Here is a 15,815-nt window from a genome sequence, read left to right on the forward strand (position 1 = left end):
ACGTAGGTGGCACAAGCGGTGACTATGATATGCTCAACACCAGCATTAAAACTTCTTGGGACACGGACTTTGCGCTCAGGACAACAGAGTTAATAAATAGAAGGTTGATGCTACTATGGGGGTCTGAAAGTTTACCATTCCTCTTGATTAGTTTTTTAGTAGTGGTCACTTCAATAAAAGTAGGCCAAAGGCACAGCTATGGCTGTGATGACCAAGAGCTGGATTAACAACACAAGGAAAAAGAGAGCGGAAACCGAGAAATACAACTGAATGAAAATCATCTAATTTAGGAACACGAATGTCATATTATCGACCGTCTTTTCATTCGGGCGTTGGTTTGGCAACTGCAACACAACAAAATTGGATTTCTGCCTGCATATGCGATCAATATCAACTGAGAACTCGAAAGATTCCCAAGTCTTCAATTTCAAGAAAGGACTGTGCATCTCGTGACGTAAAAAATACTTCTACCTAAGAAATATCTTTCTTTCAGTTCTTTGTGTTGTTCAGCTTAAAATAATTAAGTAAAAAAAAAAAAAAATTGGAACTAACTATTTTACTTTAAAACATATTCAATGAAACGAGGATAGTACTTCACGACTTAAAAGTCAATAATTAAATTACAACTTTTTTCTAATATGTGCAAGTTAGTAAAAAAGTAAAAGTTTTTCCCGATTGTCAATGCTCAAATTAAATTTAAAACGGGCAGATATTACCGCAAATAGGAGTAGAACTACTGCCTTCCTAAAGCTTATAAAGGTGAGAGTGTTATTTGCGCTTTTCTGAAAATGATATGCATTTCGAGCACAAATCACGTAACTTATTTGCGGTAATTTCTCTTCCTTTTAAGTTTGACTAGACTATTCATTTTGTTTTTTATTCGTGTTAAGATTCATTTATTCGTCCATGGTAGTATCTGTTATATTCATGTTTAAAGTGTTTGGTAATTTTAGTTCCTGTTCGTTTTTGGATCCAATCATTCGTCAATAGCTATTTCTGCTCATTTAATTAATACATTTAATTTGCATTTACACGAATATAATTAAAATATATAAAGTGATATTTTGAGTCATCAACCAAGAAAGAAAATTTGACTTAATTTTTACTTTTTTTCTTTTAGGTTTAAGTTCGTTGTCCGCTCCGCACACTTTGCAAACTCTCGTATGAAAGAGAGAACAAATATTGCCCTCTGCTTTATCTTTACTTTGCTTTAGTTTAAACAAAATTTCTATATTTTTGAGGAGGCACACCTCCTAAGAGGCGGTATCGCCCAGAACAACAACAATTATTGGATTTGTCGTTCTTGAAAACTTATTTCGAGTAGGCTTTATGACCCAAAGGTAAAAAAAAACTTCGTTTTTGGTCATCACTTCGAAGGGGCTGTCGTAGAAACCGCACTCTGAATTGTTACTTCTAGCGTTTGTGAAAAAAAGGGACAACCTCTTGTCACGCAAACTTTGATTACGGCCAGTGGTGGTGCAATATTGTGAGAAAAACAAGCCATCTTCAACACGGATAGTTCTGAAGGGTCAAAATTTCCATTACTGAATTCAGTATGTTCAGAGAAATACATTTAATGAATTTCCATTTCTTCCTCCTGCGACTTAAGAATGATATGACCCTCCTTTTTTTCTTTTTTTACCGACTCTTGCACAACTGTTAAAACAATCGGTGTATACTCGTTTTGTCAAAAACAAAATTAAGAAACTGGTTCAGGCGTTCATTCTACAATAAATTAAAAAACAAGTTTTCAAATGGAAGTAAAGAGTGACATTAAAATTCAAAACGAAAAGAAATTATTCCGTATATGAGGGAGGCAACTACCCATTCTTTATGCTAATATTTTCGATAGTTGTGTTCTATTCACCCTTACAAGAATCATTTTGATGGACGTTGTCTTACGGAGTACTGGGAAGGCAATGTGAGAACACTGAATCAAACGGGGAGGAAAAACTTTCCTGGACTCAGATTATGCTGATAATTTAAGCATCCTAGATGAAAGTGTGAGCGAAATGAATGAACTTTTAGAGGTTTTGCCAGTTCAGGGTACTAGAATAGGTTTTAAAATTAATGTTAAGAAGATTAAGTCGCAAAGGCTAGGAATAAGTGAAGATGAAAAGGTGACACTGAGTAACAAAAAGACTGATCAGGTGGACAGCTACACTTACCTTGGTAATGTTATTAGTAAAGACGGTGGGAGCACTGAAGATGTTAAAAGTAGAATAATTAAGGCCCAGGGTGTTTTCACAGTTGAAAAAGTTTGGAAGAATAGGAAGATAAATCTGCAAACCAAGATAAGAATATTGGAAGCTACAGTGATGACAGTGGTCAAATATGGTTCCGAAGCATGGGCGCTCCGAAAACCGGATGAAAATTTACTAGATGTTTTCCAGAGAAATTGCCTACGGATTATTTTGGGTACCCGGCTGACTGACCGTATTTAAGACAGTAGATTGTACGTAAAATGAGGTTCATTCCCGCTTTCTAGGAAACGTTGTGCGGATGAAGGATGACAGATCACCGAAGATTATCTTTTTTGGCCGACCGTCAAGGGCTAAACGAAAAGCGGGTGGTCCTCGGTTGGGGTGGGAGGACGTCATAAGAAAGGAATTAAGGGAAATAGGAACTTCCTGGGAGGGTGTAAAGGGGGAAGCTTTGAATAGATTCAGACGGAGGAGGGGCGTGCATAGCTGTATTGGCCACATACGGCTTGGTGCTGCAGTGAGTCGTTAGTAGTATTCATTTAAATAACATAAAAAATTTATTTTTTTAACGATTTTTCATGTACTAATATCAATGATGAATCACTTTAAAGTTAACAGATTTTGCATATTTAGAAGCATCAAGAACGATACATTTGGTCTTTACTTGCAGTTTGTTGCTCCTAAATGTAAAGGGGGCTAATATTCCCTGCTTCGATCGCTATTTTTTAACATTCAAGTGATTATATGTACGTTTGACACAAGCTCTCCTAAATGTAAAGGGGGCTAATATTCCCTGCTTCGATCCCTATTTTTTAACATTCAAGTGATTATATGTAAAACAATGCTTTCAGAAAGATAATAATCCCTGAAAAAAAAGACACCGTTCCAAATATTTACTAAAAACGGGTTTTATTATTGCCTACTCTATAGCAGTTAACCCGAGAGGCCCGCACAATGGGAAAGTAACCATACTTTAGCCTGTAGACCCTTCCCTGAAAGTTTCATTTTCCTAACCCAATTGCAAGATAGCCAAAAGTAGCTGAAGTTGAATTTTACCGGTTAATCCTAATGAAATATAACAAAATATGATGAAAATATAATACTTTAGTTTATATAATAATACAATTTAGGATATGTATTTGCACATTCGGGGGATGTGAGGGTAAAGTAAAATAATCTTACCCCCCCCCCCTAATGCGCAAATATATAGCCTAAATTATACAAGTCCAATGCATTCTGTCACCCGGTATTTGTCTTTGTGGCTATGAAACCGGTTTTCATAGATCGTACATTCAGCAAACTTATCCGAGTGAGTTCTGAATAATACAGGAGTACCTGGCTTAATCAAGGTAGAAAAAACTTACCCCATTAGTAGAAAATAACCAATAAATAAAAAAGATAAATTACTTCTTCGACACAATAATATCAAACCACAAAGTCTGTCGAAACCCTTTTCGTAACTAACTGTTGCTCAGGTAGAGACAAGTTGAGTGACGTCACCCATACCCAAACCCAAAAACCGATTATATGACCCGACTAATTCATGAGCATACTTCCAAAATGCCTTAGGAAGCTACAGCAGATACGCTTAGCAAGCAAGAAACGGAAAAGTTGAATGCGTCAAAACATGTACATTTTTTAAAGCAGCTTTCCTTACATAATTCTTGTTTTACAACTCCTTTCAGGAAACAAAAATTAGTAAATTAATAACTACTATCAGAGAGCGAGTAAATCCGAAACACCTGCAAAGTACTTCCTCCTTTCCCCTAAGTTCAAAGCTTTTGGTTTCATCACCTCCCAATGAGTCCCTAAATGTCTTTTTTTACAAGATATGTTTTGATTCCCATCCTAACATAACTTGGGGCACCATGTTTCCCTCTTTCGCCTTGCAGGATGTTTAGCCAAGTTAGGCCAAGAATAGAGTCTTTGTCCATTATAAGAACATTTCTATGGCACCCAAGCCGCTCATTCAAAATACTAATACCGAGTGGATTCAAGCACCTTCGTTCACAAGAAATGAACTCAAAATTGAATTGAAAACTAGGAAAAGGCAGCTGGAAAAAAAGACAACTTTAAGCTGTAGCACTGGCCTTCCTCTCAAAATTTTTAGAAATGGTGATCCCAGCGGAAACATGCCATAAAAAGCTAGATTTAAGGTTGCCTCGACAATAAAGCAAGGTAAAACCACATAAGTATACCATCGTGATACTAAGAGGAGGCGTCAGGTTCATGAAATATTAATTCTGGCAAAGTAGGAAAATGATATAGATAAGTAAATTGCTATCATCTTTATTTGCATTCATGGAGGTAAACACGTGTCCCTTTGGCTCGAAGTGCCAGTACATTATCCAAAGGCATGTACGCGGGAATTTATTTCAGAGGGGGGGGGGGGAATTCGTCGAAACCTAAAGCAAAATACTGAACAAAAATCTTCACATCGAGTATATTACCTATTGTTATTAAAGAAAAAATAACATCTGATCGTTTTTCAAATCATGTCCAGGCATATACAAGATTTGGTACTTGGGGTGACTAAAATACATAAGCACCATATTTTATGGGGGTTGTCACCTCCATAACTCCCCCATTGCTTGCAGTTAAATTGCATTGAACAGTACTTTTAAATAAATCAGTAGCGTACAAATCTCACCAGGATGAACACAATTGTTTCTTTGCACTTTGCACTTTGTTTCTTTTATGTAGCCTAGTAACGTGTGACTAAAGTGGTCAAAGTCTAAAGTGAATGTGTAACGAGTGACTAAAGTGTTCGATGTGGTACCCTTTTTCTTAAGAATTTTAAAACCAGGAACTCCTTTCAAGTTATAATAAAGCTAAAGTTAAGATCAGAACAGAAACAGAAAAAGTCTTAAAGATTTTACAAGGTCTTAAGTACATGTTTGAAGAATAGCAGAAGTCATATACAACCATTCTATTGTTTGTTTGTCCACCATTTTTATATCTGAACGGTTCAAGATACACTATGTACCATCCAACGTTCGCCTGTAGATGAATTAACGACCAGGCTTAAAATTAATACCAGCAGAAACAACGATGGCAATTGCTTTGTTGTGTGTTACTACCATTTCGACTAACCGTCACAAGTACTAACTGTCATAACATCGACAAAAAATTATAAGTTTATATAATAGTAATAAATATATAAAATTTTTAGAAACAAATTTCAGCTATATATTTGCATATCAGGGGGTTGGGGGGTAAAGCATAGCATATATTAAATACATGACCTAACCTAGGTACCTTTTCCCCCTTAACCCCCAAAAACTAAAGTTTAAAAATGTTTGATGTTATGACGGTTAGTGGTTCTGATGGATTTTTTTTGTCGATGTTATGACGGATTTTGTCGATGTCCTGACGTTAGTGGTCCTGACAGTTAGATGTTATGACGCCTTCGCCTTTGTTGTTTCTGTGAAGTGATGCTGACTTAATAGTCTTAATTGGTAGTCTTCATCATGTCTGTATTTGCTGTTTCTGTGGAATGATGCACACTTGGCAGTTCTCAGTCAATAAGTCTCATCGTTTTCAAACCTGCTTTTAATTCTTGCTAAAAGAGATATGACAGTAAACTCCGATACTCCTCGTCGTTGGTATATCTTGTAGGCCGCCTTCTCATCCTTGTCTGTTTTTTACACTCAATTTGATACCGTCCTTGTTTTTCTCATAGTGCTTTTTGTCAGCTACCTGTTTAACTCGACATTCATATCTTTCTTTCTCTCTAAGTATCTTCCTTCGATCTTGTAATACCGAAAGGTATAAATCTGGTATCTTCTTAGTCCGAAGGTTTTTTTTTAAAGTTATTCTCTTTGATAGGAGATTCACGTAAAAAACTTTACTGGATCGAAGAATTTGCGATTTAATTATGCCTCTCTTAACTTTTTCCGATCATTTATTCTTCATGATTTAGTCAGAGAAAAAAAATCTTATTCTGAGACACCTTCCCCATAAATCCCCAGATTTAATAGAGAATCTCTTCCGTGTCCGTAACTGCCATCCCACCCCCTCGTAGGTCCAATGATAACATATCCAAATTTTTAGACATCATTTTGTTAAAAAAAATTAAGGGCTATTAAATAAACTTCTGATCTGAAAACAGCATGGGTGCCTGAGTAAATCAAAAGACGCTATATGCACCCGAGTTTTTAAATAATTTTTGTTACTTTGTTTGGTCATGTGTTCAAGTCTCTTTGCATAGTTTCAACCAGGGGCGTCGTTTGGGAGGGGCAAGGGGGTGGGGGGCAATTGCCCCCCCAGTAATATGGAGAAAAAATTATAATATAACCCATGCTACTTGAATATCCGAAAGGGGACCCCTCTTGCCCCCCCCCATAATGAAAATGTTGTAGATTCGCCCCTGATTTCAACAGGCTTAGTCAGTGGCATGGTATCAAATTCGCACAACTGTTGCTGTTTTGTCTGGAAAAATGAAGGTGATAGTTCGGTAACGCTGTTGATTCATATTTTTCCAGACGATGCTTGGTTTACTTCTCCAAGAAAATCCCCCCTCTGGTAAATTCTCTAGCGTGGAAAATCCCCCTTGACATACAAAATTGAGCAGCTAAAGAGAAAGTAAGACAAATAAAAATAATAAAGAAAAGAAGGAAATTTGGAATAAACTAACTATATTCCGAAATATAGGCTAGGTAGAATGTCCTATATTATTTATTTCTACATTTTTGTTTGTCTTAATTCTTTCTTTATAATTTGGGGGGTTTAGTTATCAAAAGTGGGTAATACAAAGGTTAAAAAAAAAAAAATGAAAGTATGAAATTAGTGGTAACAGTGGAGGAACTACCCTATAATGGAAATGGTTTTAGGCGTTAACCCCCCCCCCCGGAAAGTACCCCCTGGAAAATATGGGGTGTGGTGACTGGAGACCATAGGGTGTGTTTTCCCCATTTTTTGAAAATCAGGCAACTTTTCTCGTGCTCGTGGCGTTTGATGTGTAATTAATGAACTTTTAAACTTAATGGAAAAAACTTAATGAAACTAAATAAAACTGTGAAACTAATGAAACTTGAAACTAAACTTAATTAAACTTAATGAACTTGATATATTTGGAATCTGCATAAAAAGCCAAGTTTTCGATGCATTAATTGGTGTCAAAATTTGTTATTTTAGAGTTCTGGTTACTATTGGCACGAATTATCTTTGTCTGTATTCACACCAGTCGGTTGCACACGAACTTACGCTAATGATTTTGGCCATCTGGGCCAGAAAACAATAACCATAAATAATAATAATAATAAAAAAACAACTATCAATCCCGGCCCCATGCACAAAGTGGCGTTTTCAGAGTTAAGTGCAACCGAACTTTATAAAAGAAATACAAGAAAGGCAACATAAATCTTAAACCAAGAAAATGATGAACCACTTCTTTTTTCTCTCAATAATTTGATAACCCAGCGGGCATGAATATAACAAACCGGAAGTGATGACACTTCGCAAATTTTCGTGGATTCAACATTCTTGAAGACCTATATGATATGGTATAGCTATCACCTCGTTACCTGTCAGCGTTTCGAACTCCGAATATGATGATAATCTTAAGCTATGCATAGGAATATTAGGAACCTTGTAAAAAAAAGGTAAAGAATAGTATAATTTTTTTGCGTATCAGCCTCGCACCTGTCAAAATTTTCCGAAGTATAAGGAACTGGCATAAAATTGCGGATGATTCTTCACAAACAACAACACAATGAAATTGGTAGCCCATCCAGAGGTGACTTTAGGGGGAAAGGGATATTTGCCCCAGGCATATAAATTTTAGGGGCGTAACATTTCAAATAAATGATCTAACTTTTATAATCATTTTGTAATTTTTGACATGCCATTTTTATTAAGATAAAGCTGAGGACAATTTTGTTAATAAATGAAAAATGGTAATGGTGCGTCATATGGTCGTTTACAAGGAAACCAGTCACGAAAAGCCCGCCAGACGGGTTAATTGCAAGACCGCTATAGAGAAATGCAAAGCAAAGCGTGGTTTTCATTGCGTTTACGGTATTTAAACTGTTGTTTTTGGAGTTTAGGGGGGGAGGTACCTATGTTAGGTTATGTATTTAATATATGCTTTACTCGGCCCACCCCCTTAATGTGCAAATTTATAGCCCAAATTTGTTTATAAACTATTATATATTCATCCTATTTTATTTTATTTCATTAGCATTAACCATAATTGACTTTTGAGAAGTGACCATATAATGCACCAGTACCTAAAAAATTTGGCTTGGAAATTTTTTGGAGACCGGGGGGGGGGGGCGCTAATCAAGATTTTGCCCCGAGTGCAAGATAGATCAGAATCACCACTGAACCCATCTCAAGGATGCACTGAAGAAGGTTCATGACAGAGGTGGCAACAATGTCGTGTTTGACGTTTCAAATACATTTTTGAAACGTGGTGTATATTGCAGAAAATATTTTACTATGAGCTTTTAACCAAATTCACCAGAAAGGGCCAAGCTCGAACATTTGAAAATAGTTAAAATATCTTTATTTCTATTTGAACCAGTTTAATCATATAACATACTAACTTAATTTAATCAATCAAAACGTGCATTGTATTTGGGTGTTTCGACCACGTCTCTCGATTCCATCATTATAACAGTTCACATAAGACTTTGGATCTGGTCAAATTGGACCCCCAAAAATAGCCAGAATCTGCGTCTGTTGGGACAACTTGTTTAGCTTTACCAAAGGAATGATCAGCAGAGCAATGTATGTTTAATCGCATGTTGATGCTCCTGATCCACATTGCTCAGTTGATGTTGATCCTCCCTTTGAGATCAGTTCAGCAAAATGTTTGTGACATTTAAATTTTATCAGAGAACGGGAAAATTATCACCCAGAAACTCGTATTTGGTTTAATGTGACATATAAGAAAATGTAGAATTTAATGGCGGATTGGACCCATACACTCTGGGTTGAGGCGCACCAGTGGCTGATCCAGGGGAGAGGGGGATCGCCCCTTCCCCTAGCGTAGTCTAAGGTAGTGTAATTTACTTAATTAACCCAAGTTTGCGTTAATTAAACTTGCTCCTAACGCAAGTTTATCAGATTAACCTATTTTGCCCCCCCCCCTAAATTTTTTTTATCGTAACAACCTATTTTGCCCCCCCCCCTAAAAAAATCCTGGATCCACCCCTGAGGCGCAGGCATCACAGGCCCATTGCCTGAAAATTCTGAATAACTCTTTGTTAATTACTTGGACAAAAAAGTAGAAAATCAGAAAATTGAGCTTGAATCAAGAATATTCTGCACCGTTTTGAATTAGAGCTAAAGATATTACCAACTTAAAGCCTTACTTTACTAGCTAAGAAATTCATGTTGAAGATCAATCTACCTGTCAAAATTATCCTTTTTCAAAAGCATGATTATTTTTGCATAGCACTGGGCAAAGCTTAGAAATTGTCAAAAGTTCCACTCCCTAATCCACCAAGGAATGGATCGGTCTGACGTAAAAACGTAATGATTCCCTAGTTTAGAAATACCAATGCGCATAGAACAACAAGGAAATGTGGGGGAAAGGATCGATTCCTTGAGCTACTTTCAGGCAGCTGACTATCAAAAACTAGCTTTCGTCCTGCATGTCGCATACATGTATCTCAAATCAAATACCAACAATGCAGTTATAGATTCAGTGTAACGTAAAATCATAATAGATAAAACTGTCGAATATGACAAATCGGCTGGCATTTCAAAACTCAACAACCGATATGAAATATTAAATTTTTTTTTAGTTTTGTCAGCTTAAGACTATTATAGCTGAAAACAACTCATAACATAGTCTATCTGACTCGTGAGATTTCATCGGGTGGAATCGAATCACGATTCTTTCTTTTTTCTTCTTCTTTTAACCAGTACAAAATAAAGAAAAAGCTGCTTGTCCTGAGCAGAATCCATGTGTTCGATAAAAAAGGTCAAATCAGATGTTTCTCTAACTTGTAACAAAAAAAAAAAATCATAGTCATGGGTGGAGGGGCTAAATCTTCAGGACTCGGGCCTCAAAGGGTCCAGTGCTATATTTTTTTGTGTGCAAATTCACATTTCAATTTTAATCCTTGTCTATTTGGCATTAATTGTCACAGAAAAGGGACACGCAAAATTAAAACCTAAAACACGCAGAAATGAAGTCACTTAGCAAGTCATTTGAAACGAACCAAAACTACTATGAATGAATAAATAAAACCTAAAACGAGATAGATTAAAATGACTAATCAAAAGAACAGAAAATTACCACAAAGTAATGGTGGGCCTACTCACCCTCAAACCCTTTAAAGGCTTGACTCTACTGTAAACGACACAATGAAAATAGTAATTTATTTTTAACCCACATCATATAAAAGCTATGACACCCATGAAGTAGTGGGAAAAAACGAAACCAAAATACACGTCAATTAAGGAAAAAAATTTAATTAAACTGTGATGTGGCCAAAACTGGGAGAATAGCGAAACCGATAGCTTTCTCTGCAGCATGGTCAACTTTGTCTTAAATGGTGTTATTTGTCCTCTTTCCTCCCTCTCAAAACCTCCAAACGTCTTGAATGTCACTTGGATTTCGTTGAAAACGATATATATTTTAAATATTGGGATTTTAATGTGTCAAAAAATCAACAGCAACAAAGAAAGAAAGAAAATCCCATAGATAACCAACATTAATGAAATAATTGAAAAAATTGAATTATTGCATAAACATATAATGATATTCATTCCTAGAAGTCTCAGAAAACTTATTATTAATATTTATTAAGATTTATTAATAGGCAAGATGTTTAAATTGTTGCAAAAGCCTAGACACTGGCGAATCCAGGAAGAATAGGGGGAGGGATCCCGCCCGCTCCCCTAAGATTTTTTTTTGGCCCCCTCATTCCGTTTTTTTCTGTTTTTCACTCTTTTTTTTTAACGAAACTTCTCAATTTGGTTAATAATTGGCGCCCTTGTCACATTGCCTTTCCCCCAGATTTTACTCTAGATCTGCCTTTGAGACAAGACATTTAAAAAATATTTTGTTTTCAGTAAAGCGCAAATGACGCTCTTGCATTTAGAGGGTTTAAGGAGCGTTAGCCCTAGTCCTGTTCTGTTCGTTTTAAGTTGGACTTGATTATTCATTTTAATTTTTATTCGTTTTCGTCTTATTTATTAATTGGTAGTAAATTCTATTTGTTTTAAGTTCGGATTATTATTTGAGTCTATTTTTGCTATTTTTGGCTTTAATATAGGTATTCATTTTTCTTTGAAAAACTACTTTTTTGGAAAATATTTTCTAAGATTAATTTCTGTCTCTTTTTAATCGACATAGTTTTTTTATTGGTTAATATTAGAAATATTTCAATTTTTTTCAATTTTCTGCTTAAGAATTAAGATTTTGGCTTGCTAATTAGATTTTGGACAAAATAAGAATATTTAGTCAAAATTTCTAATAACAATAATTTTGCGCGGCTAACTTTACTACTGATATTTTTGATGGATGGGGAGGGGAAACATTATTCAAATGGCTTGTGTATCCTTATAATATTTGGCCTTTTATGGGGCCAAAGACATCTTGATTCAATCCTCCTAAACCCTTGAAAATAGCCTAAGTGAATATTGATCCACAATTTTATCATAACATTCTTTTTGTATTATATTCTCTCGTAGCTGATCGTTTGTTTCAATAATAAATATCGAGGTCATTTATTAAAGTTTTTTTTTGTCCTTAAATTAAAAATAAAATAAAAATAAAACTTCCATAATTGACACAACAAGATTTGTTTCTCCATCAGGTTCCCTTGGTTCCGAAATTGTAATTGAGGCGCCTTAATGGCTCGACATTTTAGCGTAAGAAAAACTCGAATTTTTCGGCCGAAGAATCGATAGAACATTTTTCCTCCAAAATTGGTTGTCCTTGAGAAGCCCCCTTGCTGGTGAGCTTAATATTCCCTAAAACTTTCCGTTTAATACCCTGAACCACTCACAAGATGTCAAAGATAAGACGGTTTGACAACTTGGCAATACATAATGTCTTTTGATTTATCTTCTTATTTAACCACGCATTAATCTCAAGGCCTATAGGGACGAAGGCTATAGTGCAAAACGTTACTTTCGCTCGGATTGGATACAAAAAAATGTTTAGTCTCTTCTCCCTCTCCCCAGCACTAAATTTGAATTTCACTTGCCTTACCATCCCTCCTTTCTTTCTTTAACATTACCTGAAAGTATCGATTTCTTCTCTCAAGCTGTTCCTAAAATATTGCAGACGTGCTATTTCGAAGAACTAGGTAAACATACTGTCGTTCGATTGACACCTGCCCCCCCAGTCAAAATTTAAAATACACTGACCCCCCCCCCCCCATACCTTCCGATACTCGCTCAAAATTTCAATCAGATCTCTTTAAATATTCTCAAGATACTGCTAATATTTCAAAATCGTCTACACATTTCGTCTTTGGTTTGCTCAGGTACACAAGTCGTTTCCAGAGTATATACTTGGGAAACTCTGGAATTCTTGGCCCTAGCGAACGATTCGTAAGAGCTCGCTTAAAATATACCTAATTAAAAAAGAAAAGGTTTCTAGGAACCCCTAACATCCCCTCCTTCCATCCCCATCAAAATTTGTGATTTTCGTAGGCCAGAGAACGATCTCTGAAAGTCTCGAGTCGAACACCCAGGACCAAACATGTCTCCCTTTTCGTTATTAAAAAAAAAAAAAAAATTTTAAACTAAAAGTAAGGAGCGACATTAAAACTTAAAACGACCAAAAATTATTCCTTATATGAAGGGGGCTGTCCCCTCCTCAACGCCTCGCTCTTCACGCTAAAGTTTTACTTTCTCACAACTTTATTTTTTTTAAACAATAAAAACTTTAGCGTAAAGAGCGAGGCGTTGAGGACGGGACATCCCCTTTCATATACGGAATAATTTCTGTTCGTTTTAAGTTTTAATGTCGCTCTTTACTTTCAATTTAGAAAACTTGTTTTTTTTATTTAATTTCTGATCATTTTTTAGTTAATGCAGCTTTTATTTTGGCTCACCGTCATTGAATGAGTAAACAAAATTTGCATAAAAATTTTACTTTTCTTTTGCTAAATGGCTGTCTCTAAATTTGGTTCTGACGTAATTTACAAATTAACTTACGAAACGAACATTATTCGTAAATGTTTCTTCTGGCAAAAAATACAAAAGTTGGAGATTTTTGCAGATATGAGCTTGAAACCTTTGTAATAGGGTTTTCTGATACGCTGAATCTGACGGTGTGATTTTCATTAAAATTCTTTCACTTGTAGGGGATGTTTTCCCTCTTTTTAAGAAATCAGATAAATTTTGTCAGGCTCATAGCCTTTGATGAGTAATATTAAACTTAATATAGTGGATATATTTAGAATCAGCATTATCAGCCTATTATTTTGATAAGTTTATCGATATCAAAATTCCGTTTTTAGTAGTTTCGATTACTATTGAGCCGTATCGCTTGTTTTTTTTTATTACGTATATGAGGGGGTTCTCCCCTTAGTCAATACCACGCTCTTTACGTCAAAAGTTAAAATTTTGTTTAATTCACATACCCCTGAGTCACAAAGACCGTTTAATTAGAATAGATAGCTCTTTTGAAAGCACTAAAAAAAACTGTCGCGTAAAGAGCGAGGTATTGACTTGGGGGAGAACCCCCTCATATACGTAATAATTTTTGTTCGTTTTAAGTTCTAATGTTAGTAGAATGCTAATAATGAATTCGCGGCCTTTACGTTCCTTCCGGTTTTTCTGGTAGGTAATTCTATTCTACAGGGGCATTACACCCTTTCAAAGAGATTTACGCAATTTCTTTTTCAAGTTATATACATGTTTTTTTTTTACCATCTATTGAATTTGAGGAAGCCCCCCGTACCAGCAGGTTTTTCTGGTAGAACCTTATACTTTTTGTGCACCCCCCGGTACCAAACAGATTGGGTATAATCTGTTTTGGTTCAAGTTTTTCTGACACAATTAACTGAATTTCTATTTCATGATATACAAGTTTTTTTAGGTTAAATCCATGTCAGAAAAACCGGTGTGTCTTTTTTAGTTTATAATTATTTTTTGTATATATTCAGGTTTCAAATTAGATTCTTCAACAGTTTTGAATAGTTTATTCAACTTAACACTACTGACATTTTTTGTGAACATTTACATTCAAAATGGATAATTCGAAGCAATCTCTGGTGAGTTAAATTCTCTCATTATTATAATAAAAAGAAATTGTATTGCCATTAAGTTAAAAAAGAAATTATTTCCTTACATTGTGCGGTTTCCTCTTTTAAAAAGTTTTGACTACTTAAAACAGACACTAGAACTAAGGGTACTTATGCACTTAGAAGCCTATTGTTTAGGAGCTGAAACCTCTACATAGTTCTCTTATAGGCTGAAATTTACGGTGCGATTTTTATCAAGATCAGTGGGCCTTTTTAGAGATGTTTTTGAAAAAAAGTGCTTAGCTTTCGATCGGTACTTTGGGATTAGAATAAAAGTTGATTCTTTTAATGTATTTTTTGTTACAGAAACTTCATTTTTATCCATATAAGTGACTTTTTTTAGGGATGTTATAGAAAATACTTCCAGTCCAGTCTGCATTTACGGTGCGATTTTTATCAAGATCAGTGGGCCTTTTTAGGGATGTTTTTGAAAAAGTGCTTAGCTTTCGATCGGTAATTTGGGATTAGAATAAAATATTGATCCTTTTAATGTATTAATTGTTACAAAAGCTTCTTTTTTATCAAGATCAGTGACTTTTTTTAGGGATGTTTTAGAAAATAATTACAGTCCAGTCCGCATTTAAGGTGCGATTTTTATCAATATAAGTGGGCCCTTTTAGTGATTTTTTTTTGAAAAAGTGCTTAGCTTTCGATCGGTAATTTGGGATTAGAATAAAATGTTGACTCTTTTAATGTATTGATTGTTACAAAAACTTCCTTTTTATCCATATCAGTGACTTTTTTTATGGATGTTTTTGAAAATACTTACAGTCCCGTCTGCATTTACGGTGCGATTTTTATCAAGATCAGTGAGCCTTTTTTAGGGATGTTTTTGAAAAAGTGCTTAGCTTTCAATCGGTAATTTGGAATTGGAATAAAATGTTGATACTTTTAATGCATTAGTTGTTATAAAAGCTTAATTTTTATCAATATCAGTGGCTTTTTTTTAGGTAGGTTTTTTTAAAATACTAACTGGCCAGTCAGAGTTTAACAATCTCTTCCTTAACTGTACTTGGTTAAAACCCGCACCCCCCCCCCCATTTAGACAAAAATAAAATTCGTTACAGTATAAACCTCTTTAAAAAAAGAAAATTTTAGATTATCTAACATTTTTATTGGACGGGGCGTATTATCTCATAGGGGATTGACTCAGACATGTTAATTAACTTCTCCACTTCTTAAATTTCTATTTATGTCTACGTTGGATTGAAATCTGATAGTTTAAAGAGAAAAAAAAGGCTGTTATACCCAAGAGTTTAATAATTTCTTACTAAATTCGGGGGGGGGGGGTAGCTTCCCCCTATACCTTTAAAATTGAATTAAAAATTGATTAAAAATCAGATGGTTGGAAAACCAGTTTATAAAAGGCCCTCCATCACACTATCAAAACCCC

The 15,815-nt window shown here is 35.2% G+C and overlaps 1 protein-coding gene across 5 annotated transcripts in view; it reads right to left on the reverse strand.

The window, feature by feature from the left end:
• Positions 1-15,815, reverse strand: part of LOC148949388 (protein Tob1-like) — a 183,392-nt gene that overhangs the window by 67,217 nt on the left and 100,360 nt on the right. The window contains exon 1 of one of the 5 annotated variants that reach the window (XM_089093408.1): positions 9,562-9,646. The exons of 3 other annotated variants lie outside the window; for them this stretch is intronic. In XM_089093408.1, coding sequence (XP_088949534.1) covers positions 9,562-9,590 — 29 coding nt within the window. In that variant the 5' untranslated portion in view covers positions 9,591-9,646. Of the gene's footprint in view, positions 1-3,568; positions 3,701-9,561; positions 9,647-15,815 lie in introns of those variants that run through there. One more of the 5 variants, XM_089093409.1, reaches the window with a different exon arrangement.

This window comes from Artemia sp. Qi Xiang Cuo, chromosome 8, assembly GCF_049724085.1.
Source record: "Artemia sp. Qi Xiang Cuo chromosome 8, ASM4972408v1, whole genome shotgun sequence".
NCBI lineage: Eukaryota > Metazoa > Arthropoda > Branchiopoda > Anostraca > Artemiidae > Artemia > Artemia sp. Qi Xiang Cuo.